The sequence below is a fragment of the Oncorhynchus gorbuscha genome, linkage group LG03 (genome assembly GCF_021184085.1).
Source record: "Oncorhynchus gorbuscha isolate QuinsamMale2020 ecotype Even-year linkage group LG03, OgorEven_v1.0, whole genome shotgun sequence".
NCBI lineage: Eukaryota > Metazoa > Chordata > Actinopteri > Salmoniformes > Salmonidae > Oncorhynchus > Oncorhynchus gorbuscha.
In genome coordinates this window covers 13,301,279-13,315,389 of record NC_060175.1, presented here as the reverse complement: position 1 = coordinate 13,315,389, position 14,111 = coordinate 13,301,279, and the positions used below count along the sequence as shown (strand labels likewise).

At 43.5% G+C, this 14,111-nt stretch overlaps 2 protein-coding genes across 4 annotated transcripts in view; one reads left to right on the top strand and one right to left on the bottom strand.

Moving 5' to 3' along the window:
• Positions 1-3,041, bottom strand: part of slc12a5a (solute carrier family 12 member 5a) — a 280,430-nt gene extending 277,389 nt beyond the window's left edge. The window contains 1 exon segment of the mRNA XM_046339260.1: positions 2,666-3,041. Coding sequence (XP_046195216.1) covers positions 2,666-2,828 — 163 coding nt within the window. The 5' untranslated portion in view covers positions 2,829-3,041.
• Positions 3,042-6,673: 3,632 nt separating this feature from the next.
• Positions 6,674-8,951, top strand: nat8l2 (N-acetyltransferase 8-like 2). 3 transcript variants are annotated; one of them, XM_046333900.1, is made up of 3 exons: positions 6,674-6,746; positions 6,975-7,039; positions 8,091-8,951. In XM_046333900.1, exons 2-3 carry the CDS (start codon positions 7,030-7,032, stop codon positions 8,777-8,779), a joined length of 699 nt encoding a protein of 232 aa, XP_046189856.1. In that variant the 5' UTR covers positions 6,674-6,746; positions 6,975-7,029; the 3' UTR covers positions 8,780-8,951. The 3 variants fall into 3 exon arrangements, with proteins under 3 accessions (XP_046189856.1, XP_046189848.1, XP_046189841.1); XM_046333892.1 differs by having other exon boundaries at positions 6,677-6,751; XM_046333885.1 differs by lacking the exon at positions 6,975-7,039 and having other exon boundaries at positions 6,683-6,746.
• The last annotated feature ends 5,160 nt before the right edge of the window (positions 8,952-14,111 follow it).

Sequence of the window (14,111 nt, the reverse complement as noted above, 5' to 3'; positions counted from 1 at the left end):
GCCAATGATTGTCTCTGGAGATTGCATGGCTGTGTGTAGAATTTTATACACCTGTCAGCAATGGGTGTGGCTGAAATAGCCAATTCCACTAATTTGAAGGGGTGTCCACATACCTTTGTATATACAGACCAGTCATTCAAGGATTTTCTTTATTTTTACTATTTTCTACATCGTAGAATAATAGTGAAGACATCAAAACAATTAAATAACATATGGCATCATGTAGCAAACAAAAAAAAGTTTTAATCAAATCAAAATTAATTTGAGATTTGAGATTCTTCTATATTATGGCAAAAACAGCTCAAATAAGGAAAAATAAATGACAATCCATTACTTTAAGACATGAAGGCCAGTAATTACGGAACATTTCAAGAACCTTGAAAGTATCTTCAAGTGCAGTCGCAAAAACCACCAAGTGCTATGATGAAACTGTCTCTCTTGAGGACCGCCACAGGACAGGAAAACCCAGAGTTACCTCTGCTGCAGAGGATAAGTTCATTAGAGTTAACTGCACCTCAGATTGCAGCCCAAATAAATGCTTCACAGAGTTCAAGTAAGACACACATCTCAACATCAACTGTTCAGAGGAGACTGCGTGAATGAAATTGCTGTAAAGAAACCACCACTAAAGGACACCAATAAGAATAAGAGACTTGCTTGGGCCAAGAAACACGAGCAATGGACATTAGACCGGTGGAACTCTGTCGTTTGGTCTGATAAGCACAAATTTGAGATTTTTGGTTCCAACCACTGTGTTATTGGGAGACACAGAGTTGGTGAATGGATAATCTACGCATGTGTGGTTCCCACAGTGAAGCATGGAGGAGGAGGTGTGATGGTGTGGGGGTGCTTTGCTGGTGACACTGTGATTTACTTACAATTCAAGGCACACCTAACCAGCATTCTGCAGCGATACGCCATCCCATGGGTTTGTGCTTAGTGGGACTATCATTTGTTTTTCAACAGGACAATGACCCAAAACATACCTCCAGGCTGTGTAAGCACCAAGAAGGAGAGTGATGGTGCTGCATCAGAAGGCCACAATCACCCGACCTCAACCCAATTGAGAGGGTTTGGGATGAGATGGACCGCAGAGTGAAGGAAAAGCAGCCAACAAGTGCTCAGCATATGTAGGAACTCCTTCAAGACAGTTGGAAAAGCATTCCTCATGAATCTGGTTGAGAGAATGCCAAGAGTGTGCAAAACTGTCATCAAGATAAAGGGTGGCTACTTTGAAGAGACTCAAATGAAATATATTTAGATTTTTTTTAAACACTTTTTTGGTTACTACATTACTCCATATGTGTTATTTCATAGTTTTGATGTCTTCACTATTATGTAGAAAATAGTCTAAATAAAGAAAAACCCTGGAATGAGTAGGTGTGTCCAAACCTTTGACTGGGACACACACAAACATACATATATATATATATATATATATATATATATATATATATATATATATATATATATATATATATATATATATAGACACAAATATTGGGAGAGGGGGGACTGCCCCGCCCCCCAGCCAACCCCTCAGGCGCACCCCAGAGTTTGGGAACCACTCACGTAGAGTACCAAAAACCTTTCTAAAATGAATTGACTACAGGGAAAAGGTATATGCCACACACACACACACACACACACACACACACACACACACACACACACACACACACACACACACACACACACACACACACACACACACACACACACACACACACACACACACACACACACACACACACACACAGGTGGATTTGATTTGAATTCACCCTCGGGAAGTGATAAATGAGCAATGAAAATGGAATTAGCAGAACTGTCATCTGTATGATAAATTTTTACACTGAACAGCCCCTATGATAAACACTGTATGACCACTATTGACCTGTTCTGAATGTTTTTATTATGAACTGAACATTATGTATTGCATTTCTTCTCAGTCTATAGAATATTGCCTACATGCAGTAAGAGTGAACTGCTAGAATGATTAAGGAACAATTTGGCTAAATGTAATACCATCAACAGATCTTTAGAAACTAAGGGTTTATTCGTTTCAAGCTTTAGGGGGAGGGGTTTGTATGGTAATGGGATGTATTGAATTGCCATACACCTGTCCGGCATCCAGACAGTCTCAGTAAGATTAATGCACACTCATGGAGTCTCAGACAGTAGTGGATGCTTGTCTTGCTGCAAGGGTTAGCTGCTGTGACTCAACATGCAATGACACCATAGCTCCTAGACAAAAGCACAATATTCCAACTAATCACTAATGTGCAACAAACAATGTTCCATAATAATAGCGTGTAAATGATTGATGTGATTGGATTGGTTATTTGCTAGTTATAAAGCCACTTCATTATAACAAATAAATAAATAAATATGTTCTGTCTGTTATGTCCGTCATTTAAATGAACTTAAAAACAACAAAAATATAAAACATCTAGAAAATGGCATTTCGATTGACATTTTGCGCACTGCACCTGTGGCTAGATAGCAATTATTCCTATTAGGCTGTTTGGCAAATGGAAAATTTGGCAAATTTAAAATTCATGTCACACACATCTGTTTAGAGACACTATGGTGGCACCCAGCAACCATCCAGGCGTTAACATGATGGTCAGCATAGGATACTATACAGTAGAAGCGCGCATCCTACCTTGCACGACTACTACCTCCGTATTGAAAGACACCTCTTTGTTTGAAGAGCTCGGAGTGGGTTCATCTCCCTCGAACAGTTGGTTCACCTCGCCCTGGATGTCTGACACGTTACGGCCACTGTCGCTCTTGGAAAAGGCGGTCACGGTAAACCTCTGGCTCATGGTGTCTCCGGTGGTACCTCACGACCGCGAAACAAGCGGCGAGTCTCCTGCCTTGGCGGCGCAACCGTGGAGGAATTCACCGAGGATGCAGATGGAGACGCAGATCGAAGCTCCTGACAGCTGTTGAGAAGGCTGTACACCGACCCAAGTGATTGTCCTCGGTATCATTGACTAGATCTCTATCCGCAACAAGTTTCCCTCTCTCTTGTCTTTGGAAACTGCGGCGTTTTGTTCGTTGATATGAGATATTGAATGATGAGAATAAGCTATCACATCAACCAGTGTCTGGAAACGGTTGTGCACCTGGGTCCTAAAGCCGGTGTGATATAGGTAAATAGATAGAATAGATAGCCATACCTTTTACCATGAATAACAATGTTCCCTTTACCATGAATGACAATGTTCCCTTTACCATGAATGGCAATGTTCCATTTACCATGAATAACAATGTTCCCTTTACCATGAATGACAATGTTCCCCTTGTGCGTCTAACCATGTGCATTAGCCCCATAATGTAAGCAATGCCACCTGTATAGTTATCTCCCTTATTGCCTATAAGTCATTTAATGTATTATGTTAAGAAATGAGAGGTGGTAATGAGGTATCCAATGTCTTGATAGGCTATGCAGTGTTTGAAATAAGAATGTTCCTACACTGAACAAAAATATAAATGTGAAGTGTTGGTCAAATATTTCACGAGCAGAAATAAAAGATCCCAGAAATGTTCAATACGCACCAAAAGCTTATTTCTCTCAAATGTTGTGCTAAAATGAAAGATGTTTTTTTTTTGGCTATCACATGGAGATGTGTCTACGTTGTTCCCAGGTCTATCCAATTTTAATATGTCACGAAGATGCTGTTAGTGAGCATTTCGCCTTGTCAAGATAATCCATCCACCTGACAGGTGTGGCATATCAAGAAGCTGATTAAACAGCATGATCATTACACAGGTGCGTCTTGTGTTGGGTACAATAAAATGTGCAGTTTTGTCACACAACAATGTCTCAAGCTTTGAGAGAGCGTGCAATTGGCATATTGACTGCAGGAATGTCCACCAGAGCTGTTGCCAGATAATGTGATGTTAATTTCTCTACCATAAGCCGCCTCCAACATTGTTCTAGAGAATTTGGAAGTACGTCCAACCGGCCTCATAAACGCAGACCATGTGTAACCATGCCAGCCCAGGACATCCACATCCAGCTTCTTCACCTGTGGGATCGTCTGAGACCAGCCACCCGGACAGCTGATGAAACTATGGGTTTGCACAACCAAAGCATTTCTGAACAATTTGTCATAAACCGGCTCAGGGAAGCTCATCTGTGTACTCGTCATCCTCACCAGTGTCTTGACTTGACTGCAGTTCAGTGTCATAACCGACTTCAGTGGGAAAATGCTCACCTTCGATGGCCGCTGAAGAAGTGTGCTCTTCACGGATGAAGCCCGGTTTCAACTGTACCGGGCAGATGGCAGACAGCGTGTATGGCGTTGTGTGGGTGAGTGGTTTGCTGATGTCAACGTTGTGAACAGAGGGCCCCATGGTGGCGGTGGGGTTATGGTATGGGCAGGCATAAGCTACGGACAACAAACACAATTGCATTTTATCGATGGCAATTTGAATGCACAGAGATAGCGTGGCGGGATCCTGAGGCCCATTGTCGTGCCATTCATCCACCGCCATCACCTCATGTTTCAACATGATGATGCACAGCCCCATGTCACACGGATCTGTACACAATTCCTGGAAGCTAAAAATATCCCAGTTCTTCCATAGCCTGTATACTCAGCTGACATGTCACCCATTGAGCACGTTTGGGATGCTCTGGATCAACATGTACAACAGCGTGTTCCAGTTCCCGCCAATATCCAGCAACTTCCTACAGACATAGAAGAGGAGAAGGACAACATTCTACAGGTCACAATCAGCAGCCTGAACAACTCTATAGGAAGGAGTTGTGTCACGCTGCATGAGGCAAATGGTGGTCACACCAGATACTGACAGGTTTTCTGATCCATGCCTCCGTCCTCTAGGTCACCAGGCTGCTCGTTATGGCGCACACCTGTCACCATCGTTATGCGCATCTGCACGTCATCAGACTCACCTGGACTCCATCACCTCCTTGATTACCTGCCCTATATATGTCACTCCCTTTGGTTCCTTCCCCAGGCGTTATTGTTTCTGTGTCATGGCTGTGCGTTCGAGTTTCTTGGTTTGTATTATGTTACATTTATTTATTAAAACACTCACTCCCTGAACTTGCTTCCCGACTCTCAGCGCACTTGTTACACATATGAAATCCATAGATTAGGGGATAATGAATTCATTCAAATTTGAATTGATTTCCTTATATGATGTGTAACTCAGTAAAATCTCTGAAATTGTTTATATTTTTGTTCAGTGTATTCTCGGAAAATAGCAGTGGAGGAAAAAGTACTGACTTGTCATACTTGAGTAAAAGTTTCGATACCTTAATAGAAAATGACTCAAGTAAAAGTCACCCAGTAAAATTCTACTTGAGTAGAAGTCTAAAAGTATTTGGTTTTAAATATACTTAAGTATCAAAAGTAAATGTAATTGCTAAAATACACTTAAGTTAAAAGTATTAATCAAGTTAAAGTATTAATAATAAAACATTCCTTATATTAAGCAAACCAGACGCCACAAGTATTTTCAATTTATGGATAGCCAGAGGCACACTCCAACACTCAGACATCATTTACAGATAGCCAGAGGCACACTCCAACACTCAGACATCATTTACAGATAGCCAGAGGCACACTCCAACACTCAGACATCATTTACAGATAGCCAGAGGCACACTCCAACACTCAGACATCATTTACAGATAGCCAGAGGCACACTCCAACACTCAGCCATCATTTACAGATAGCCATAGGCACACTCCAACACTCAGACATCATTTACAGATAGCCAGAGGCACACTCCAACACTCAGACATCATTTACAGATAGCCATAGGCACACTCCAACACTCAGACATCATTTACAGATAGCCAGAGGCACACTCCAACACTCAGACATCATTTACAGATAGCCAGAGGCACACTCCAACACTCAGCCATCATTTACAGATAGCCATAGGCACACTCCAACACTCAGACATCATTTACAGATAGCCAGAGGCACACTCCAACACTCAGACATCATTTACAGATAGCCAGAGGCACACTCCAACACTCAGACATCATTTACAGATAGCCAGAGGCACACTCCAACACTCAGACATCATTTACAGATAGCCAGAGGCACACTCCAACACTCAGACATCATTTACAGATAGCCAGAGGCACACTCCAACACTCAGACATCATTTACGGATAGCCAGAGGCACACTCCAACACTCAGACATCATTTACAAACAAAGCATGTGTGTTTAGTGAGTCTGCCAGATCAAAGGCATTGGGGATGACCAGGGATGTTCTCTTGATAAGTGTGTGAATTGAACCATTTTCTGTCCTGCTAAGCATTCAAAATGTAGCAAGTACTTTTGGGTGTCAGGGAAAATATATGGAGTAAAAAGTACATTATTTTATTTAGGAATGTACAAAAGTAAAATTAAAAATATTAATAATAAAGTAAAGTACAGATACCCCCAAAAATGATTTAAGTAGTACTTTAAAGTGGTTTTACTTAAGTACTTTTCACCACTGCCTATTCATACCAGTATAATAGTAATAATAATAATATTGTATTATTAATATATGCATGTATATTAAATACTTTTATTATTATTAGTATTGTTACGGTAGTTAAGTCTGCCTTCGACCTACTCATTACCACAACTATAGAATAATGACTTTACCACAATGGAATCACATGACTAAGTTTGAGGGAACGCCATGGGTAGAGGAACGTTTGCGTTGAATGGTTGTTGGGACTCGCGTGGAGCCTACCTTTTCTGCAAGTTATGTTTTTATTCTCAAAATCTTTATTGTAACGTTAATGTAGCCTACTCTGGAATATTTTGTAGTATTTTATTTTAACTTGAATTTGAAGCAGATTGACTGGGTCAATTTGCAATGTTGACTTTGCACGGACATAAACGAAGTTGTGTAAGGTTTCGTTATTGAAAAATTACTTTTTCCAGAGCCTGCGCCTTTTTAACGTTACGTTGTATCCTTTCTGCAGTTGTTGAATATAGCCTATATTTAATCCGTAGTCACAAAGGCTGGAATTGGAACAGATGGCTGGAAGTAAGTGTGTTTTTTTTGTGAGTGACGTTTCAGTTTTGAGCAGTGAGTTTAGTCAACAAGGCCTACATCAGACATGCTAATTATGCTGATGTTGTACCCTCAAATTGAGACGTTCTTGCTCAGCCGATGCCAAGGCTCTCAACTCCATAATTATTTAATCCACGGAGTTGAGCGCAGACTATAGAGTTTTCAAATGAATCGTTCGAGTCACTATGCAGTCAATACTTCACAATCCGTGTACCCATGTTTGTCCTCTGTTGTTGCGTGCTTTGTTTCCTGAAACCGATACGTTTTAATAAAACGTTAATAAAATACAACCACCGACTCTTTCCTTGTTGAGATTCAGTTGGCACATGCGCATTCCTGAGTTGCCATTTTAGAGGATATGACATTGGTATTACATATGTGAACATGAAATTGTAATAACGAGCCTAACATGCAAAATATATTTGAATGATGGTGACTTTGTAGTCAATTACCTTATCAGCATTATTGTATGTTGTTTAGTAACAGTAAATACATTTAATATAATAATAATATATGCCATTTAGCAGACGCTTTTATCCAAAGCGACTTACAGTCATGTGTGCATACATTCTACGTATGGGTGGTCCCGGGGATCGAACCCACTACCCTGGCGTTACAAGCGCCATGCTCTACCAACTGAGCTACAGGAGGACCACAATATACAGACACCAGATATATAAATATATATTATTTTCAATGACGGCCTGGGAACAGTGGGTTAACTGCCTGTTCTGGGGCAGAACGACAGATTTGTACCTTGTCAGCTCGGGGGTTTGAACTCACAACCTTCCGGTTACTAGTCCAACGCTCTAACCACTAGGCTACGCTGAGAACTGTATTGTTTGGAGAATTGAAGTCTACCCATAACTTTTGTTACTGTTTTTATTTCCATACATTTTAATTGAATTCATTCAATATAGTATAGTACTAAAGTATAGTATGGTATAATACCGTGGAACGTTCCAAAGTTTGTAACTACACCTTATAAGGATGTCTAATCATATGAAATATTTCCTCCCAATAGTGCATTTGGTGGTCCGACGATACAGGCCCTCCGACAAGGATGCTGTGTTAACCCTGTTCTGTGATGGCATCTTGGAGCACATCAAACCTTCGTTCTACAACGCCATTAGCAACCCTGTCGATGTGGGCGTCGCCCTGTTCCTTTCTATGGCTGGGTACATGCTGGGAGGTGGGTCTACTCTCTGGGCCTTGCTGTCGGCTGGAGCCTGGGTAGGTCTGGTCTACTACTGCTGCAGCCAACTGTACTCTAGTTTCGTCAGAGAGAGGCTGCGCACGGACATGCAGGACATTCCGGGATGCTACCTGAGCCACCCCGACAACTGCTTCTGGGTGGCTGAGACTGAGGTCAACGGCTGGGTTGAGATTTTAGGTATGGTGGCCGTTGTGGCCAAAAAGGTGGTGGGAGGAAGAGACGGGGAGATGAGCGGTGAACTATTCAGGATGATTGTATCGAGGAAGTGTCGTCGGACAGGACTCGGTTCCAGGATGACCCAGACCGTTATTGACTTTTGTAAAGAGCGAGGGTTCTCTAAGGTCGTCCTGGAAACCAGTTCCATCCAGACTTCTGCAGTGGCCCTGTATAAGAAACTGGGCTTCTCACACATCCTGTCACACACCAAGACGTACTCTCCTGAATGGATGACAATTATATCCCGAGTTACCATTCTGAAGATGGAAAAAGTCATATAGGCCTTCCCATGATTTTGTATAGTAAGCGTTAAGACGTGCAACTTTTTTGTTCTGAAGCACAGATTAGATGTCTTTGAGAAAAGAATTAGATGCAATATCGTAGGCCTATATTAGTAACTAGATCGAATAAGCAAAGGTATAAATATAAAATAAAATGGTATAATGTTGCCTATTGAAATATGTTTCAAAAATATGTATTTTCACCATTCGGGTTTCACACTTGTGAGTTGCGACCCCCGCAAAACATTCTCATGGAGGGGGGTTGAGAAACTGCTCTCTCATTGCCACCACCAGCTAAAGAGTTTTCTCCCTAATTGTCTTCCCTATGACCCATGGCTCTCCAAACCTGTTCCTGTAGGTTTTCACTCCAACCCCACGTATAATTAACCTGATTAGGGTTTATCAATCAGCTAATTATTAGAATCAGCTGCACTAGATTAGAGTTGGTATGAAAATCTACAGGACGTAGGTAGTTCTCCAGGAACAGAATCGGAGAGCCCTACATTAATGTATATATATATATATGACCTATATATATAGTATATACTATGACCTATATATATAGTATATACTATGACCTATATATGACCTATATATACTATAGTCCGGGCTCTGTCTGGGGCACTCAAGGACATTCAGAGACTTATTTTGTCCCCCTACACCAAACGCGATCACGACACGCAGGTTAACATATCAAAACAAACTCTGAACCAATTACATTAATTTGGGGACAGGTCAAAAAGCATTAAACATGTATGGCAATTTAGCTAGCATTGCTAGCTAATTTGTCCTATTTAGCTAGCTTGATGTGGCTAGCTAATTTGTCCTATTTAGCTAGCTTGCTGTTGCTAGCTAATTTTTCCTGAGATATAAACATTGAGTTGTTATTTTACCTGAAATGCACAAGCTCCTTAACTCCGCCAATGAATCCACACATAAAACGGCCAACCGAATCATTTATAGTCATCTCTCCTCCTTCCAGGCTTTATCATCTTTGAACTTATATGGTGTTTGGCATCTGAACTTTCATAGTATTACCATGACTACCGGCAAAACATTTAGTCTTTTAATCACCCACGTGGGTATAACCAATGAGGAGATGGCACGTGAGTACCTGCTTTTATAAACCAATGAGGAGATGGGAGAGGCAGGACATTCAGCGCGATCTGCATCAGAAATAGAAAGGAGTTCTATTTTAGCCCGTGGCAACGCAGACACACGTTGGCGTGCGCGAGCAGTGTGGGTGCAATAATTGAATAACATGGATTTCTAAATTTCATTTTGCAACGCTCGCGCACACGATGTGTCCGGTCTGGTCAGCATGTGAGAGTCTTTAGGTGCCTTTTGGCAAGCTCCAAGCAGGCTGTCATGTGCCTTTTACTTAGGAGTGGATTCTGTCTGTCTGTCTACCATAAATGCCTGATTGGTAGAGTGCTACAGAGTCCTTCTGGAAGGTTCTCCCATCTCGACCGAGGAACTCTGAGTGACCATTGGGTTCTTGGTCACCTCCTTGACCAAGGCCTTTCTCCCCTGATTGCTCAGTTTGGCCAGGCGACCAACTCTAGGAAGAGTCTTGGTGGTTCCAAACTTCTTCCATTTAATAATGATGGAGGCCACTGTGTTCTTGGGGACCTTCAATGCTGCAGAATTGTTTTGGTACTCTTCCCCAGATCTGTGCCTCGACACAATCCTGTCTCAGAGGTCTACGGGCAATTCCTTCGACCTCATGGCTTGGTTTTTGCTCTGACATGCACTGTCAACTGTGGGACCTTATATAGGCAGGTGTGTGCCTTTCCAAATCATGTCCAATCAATTGAATTTACCACAAGTGGACTCCAATCAAGTTGTAAAAACATTGTCTGAATGATGATCAATAAAAACAGGATACACCTGAGTTCTATTTTGAGTCTCATAGCAAACGGTCTGAATACTTATGTAAATAAGGTATTTCTGTTTTTTAGTTTTAATACATTTGCAAAAATTTCTATAAACCTGTTTTCACTTTGACATAATGGGTGGGGTATTGTGTGTAGATTGATGAGGAATGGAGCAAAGTACAGAGAGATCCTTGATGAAAACCTGTTACAGAGTGTTCAGGACCTTAGATTGGGGTGAAGTGTCATGTTTGTCATTTATTATCATGTCTTGTCCCTGTGCTCCCCATTCTGTTCGTTTCCCTCTGCTGGTCTTATTGGGTTCTTTCCCTCTTTCTATCCCTCTCTCTCCCCCTCCCCCTCTCACTCTCTCGCTCTCTCTTCTCTCTATCGTTCCGTTCCTGCTCCCAGCTGTTCCTATTCCCCTAATCATCATTTAGTCTTCCCACACCTGTTCCCGATCCTTTCCCCTGATTAGAGTCCCTATTTATTCCTTTGTGTTCCGTTCCTGTCCCGTCGGTTCCTTGTTTAGTATTCACCATGCTGTGATTGCGTTTCGCCCTGTCCTGTCGTGTTTTTGCTGTGATTGTGTATCGCCCTGTCCTGTCGTGTTTTTGCCTTCATCAGATGCTGCGTGTGAGCAGGTGTCTCTGTCTACTACGGCCTGCGCCTACCCGAAGCGACCTGCAGTCTGTGGCCGCTTCTCCAGTTATTCCCCTCTACAGACTAGAGGATTTCTGTTATTCCCTGTTTGGACTTAAATAAACTCTGTTTCTGTTAAGTCGCTTTTGGGTCCTCTTTCACCCGCATGACAGAAGGAACCGACCAAGGAATGGACCCAGCGACTTCAGACGCTCGTTACACTGCCGTCGAGATCCAAGGAGCCATGCTCGGCAGACACGAGCAGGAATTGTCTGCTGCTCGCCATGCCGTGGAGAACCTGGCCTCTCAGGTTTCCGACCTCTCTGGACAGTTCCAGAGTCTACGTCTCGTGCCACCTGTTACTTCCTGGCCTGCCGAGCCTCCAGAACCTAGGGTTAATAACCCACCTTGCTACTCCGGGCAGCCCACTGAGTGCCGCTCCTTTCTCACGCAGTGTGAGATTGTGTTCTCTCTCCAACCCAACACATACTCTAGAGAGAGAGCTCGGGTTGCTTACGTCATTTCACTCCTTACTGGCCGGGCTCGAGAATGGGGCACAGCTATCTGGGAGGCAAGGGCTGATTGCTCTAACAAGTTCCAGAACTTTAAAGAGGAGATGATTCGGGTTTTTGACCGTTCAGTTTTTGGTGGGGAGGCTTCTAGGGCCCTGGCTTCCTTATGCCAAGGTGAACGGTCCATAACGGATTATTCTATTGAGTTTCGCACTCTTGCTGCCTCTAGTGAGTGGAACGAGCCGGCGCTGCTCGCTCGTTTTCTGGAGGGACTCCACGCAGTGGTTAAGGATGAGATTCTCTCCCGGGAGGTTCCTTCAGATGTGGACTCTTTGATTGCTCTCGCCATCCGCATAGAACGACGGGTAGATCTTCGTCACCGGGCTCGTGGAAGAGAGCTCGCATCAACGGTGTTTCCCTGCTCCGCATCGCAACCATCTCCCTCCTCTGGCTTTGAGACTGAGCCCATGCAGCTGGGAGGGATTCGCATCTCGAATAAGGAGAGGGAACGGAGGATCACCAACCGCCTGTGCCTCTATTGCGGAGTTGCTGGACATTTTGTTAATTCATGTCCAGTAAAAGCCAGAGCTCATCTGTAAGCGGAGGGCTACAGGTGAGCGCAACTACTCAAGTCTCTCCATCAAAATCCTGTACTACTTTGTCGGTCCATCTACGCTGGACCGGTTCGGGTGCTACATGTAGTGCCTTGATAGACTCTGGGGCTGAGGGTTGTTTCATGGACGAAGCATGGGTTCGGAAACATGACATTCCTTTCAGAGAGTTAGATAAGCCTACGCCCATGTTCGCCTTAGATGGTAGTCATCTTCCCAGTATCAGATTTGAGACACTACCTTTAACCCTCACAGTATCTGGTAACCACAGTGAGACTATTTCTTTTTTGATTTTTCGTTCACCGTTTACACCTGTTGTTTTGGGTCATCCCTGGCTAGTATGTCATAATCCTTCTATTAATTGGTCTAGTAATTCTATCCTATCCTGGAACGTTTCTTGTCATGTGAAGTGTTTAATGTCTGCCATCCCTCCCGTTTCTTCTGTCCCTACTTCTCAGGAGGAACCTGGCGATTTGACAGGAGTGCCGGAGGAATATCATGATCTGCGCACGGTCTTCAGTCGGTCCCGAGCCAACTCCCTTCCTCCTCACCGGTCGTATGATTGTAGTATTGATCTCCTTCCGGGGACCACTCCTCCTCGAGGTAGACTATACTCTCTGTCGGCTCCCGAACGTAAGGCTCTCGAGGATTATTTGTCTGTGTCTCTTGACGCCGGTACCATAGTGCCTTCTTCTTCTCCGGCCGGGGCGGGGTTCTTTTTGTTAAGAAGAAGGACGGTACTCTGCGCCCCTGCGTGGATTATCGAGGGCTGAATGACATAACGGTTAAGAATCGTTATCCGCTTCCCCTTATGTCATCAGCCTTCGAGATTCTGCAGGGAGCCAGGTGCTTTACTAAGTTGGACCTTCGTAACGCTTACCATCTCGTGCGCATCAGAGAGGGGGACGAGTGGAAAACGGCGTTTAACACTCCGTTAGGGCATTTTGAGTACCGGGTTCTGCCGTTCGGTCTCGCCAATGCGCCAGCTGTTTTTCAGGCATTAGTTAATGATGTTCTGAGAGACATGCTGAACATTTTTGTTTTTGTCTATCTTGACGATATCCTGATTTTTTCTCCGTCACTCGAGATTCATGTTCAGCACGTTCGACGTGTTCTACAGCGCCTTTTAGAGAATTGTCTCTACGTAAAGGCTGAGAAGTGCTCTTTTCATGTCTCCTCCGTTACTTTTCTCGGTTCCGTTATTTCCGCTGAAGGCATTCAGATGGATTCCGCTAAGGTCCAAGCTGTCAGTGATTGGCCCGTTCCAAGGTCACGTGTCGAGTTGCAGCGCTTTTTAGGTTTCGCTAATTTCTATCGGCGTTTCATTCGTAATTTCGGTCAAGTTGCTGCCCCTCTCACAGCTCTTACTTCTGTCAAGACGTGTTTTAAGTGGTCCGGTTCCGCCCAGGGAGCTTTTGATCTTCTAAAAGAACGTTTTACGTCCGCTCCTATCCTCGTTACTCCTGACGTCACTAGACAATTCATTGTCGAGGTTGACGCTTCAGAGGTAGGCGTGGGAGCCATTCTATCCCAGCGCTTCCAGTCTGACGATAAGGTTCATCCTTGCGCTTATTTTTCTCATCGCCTGTCGCCATCTGAGCGCAACTATGATGTGGGTAACCGTGAACTGCTCGCCATCCGCTTAGCCCTAGGCGAATGGCGACAGTGGTTGGAGGGGGCGACCGTTCCTTTT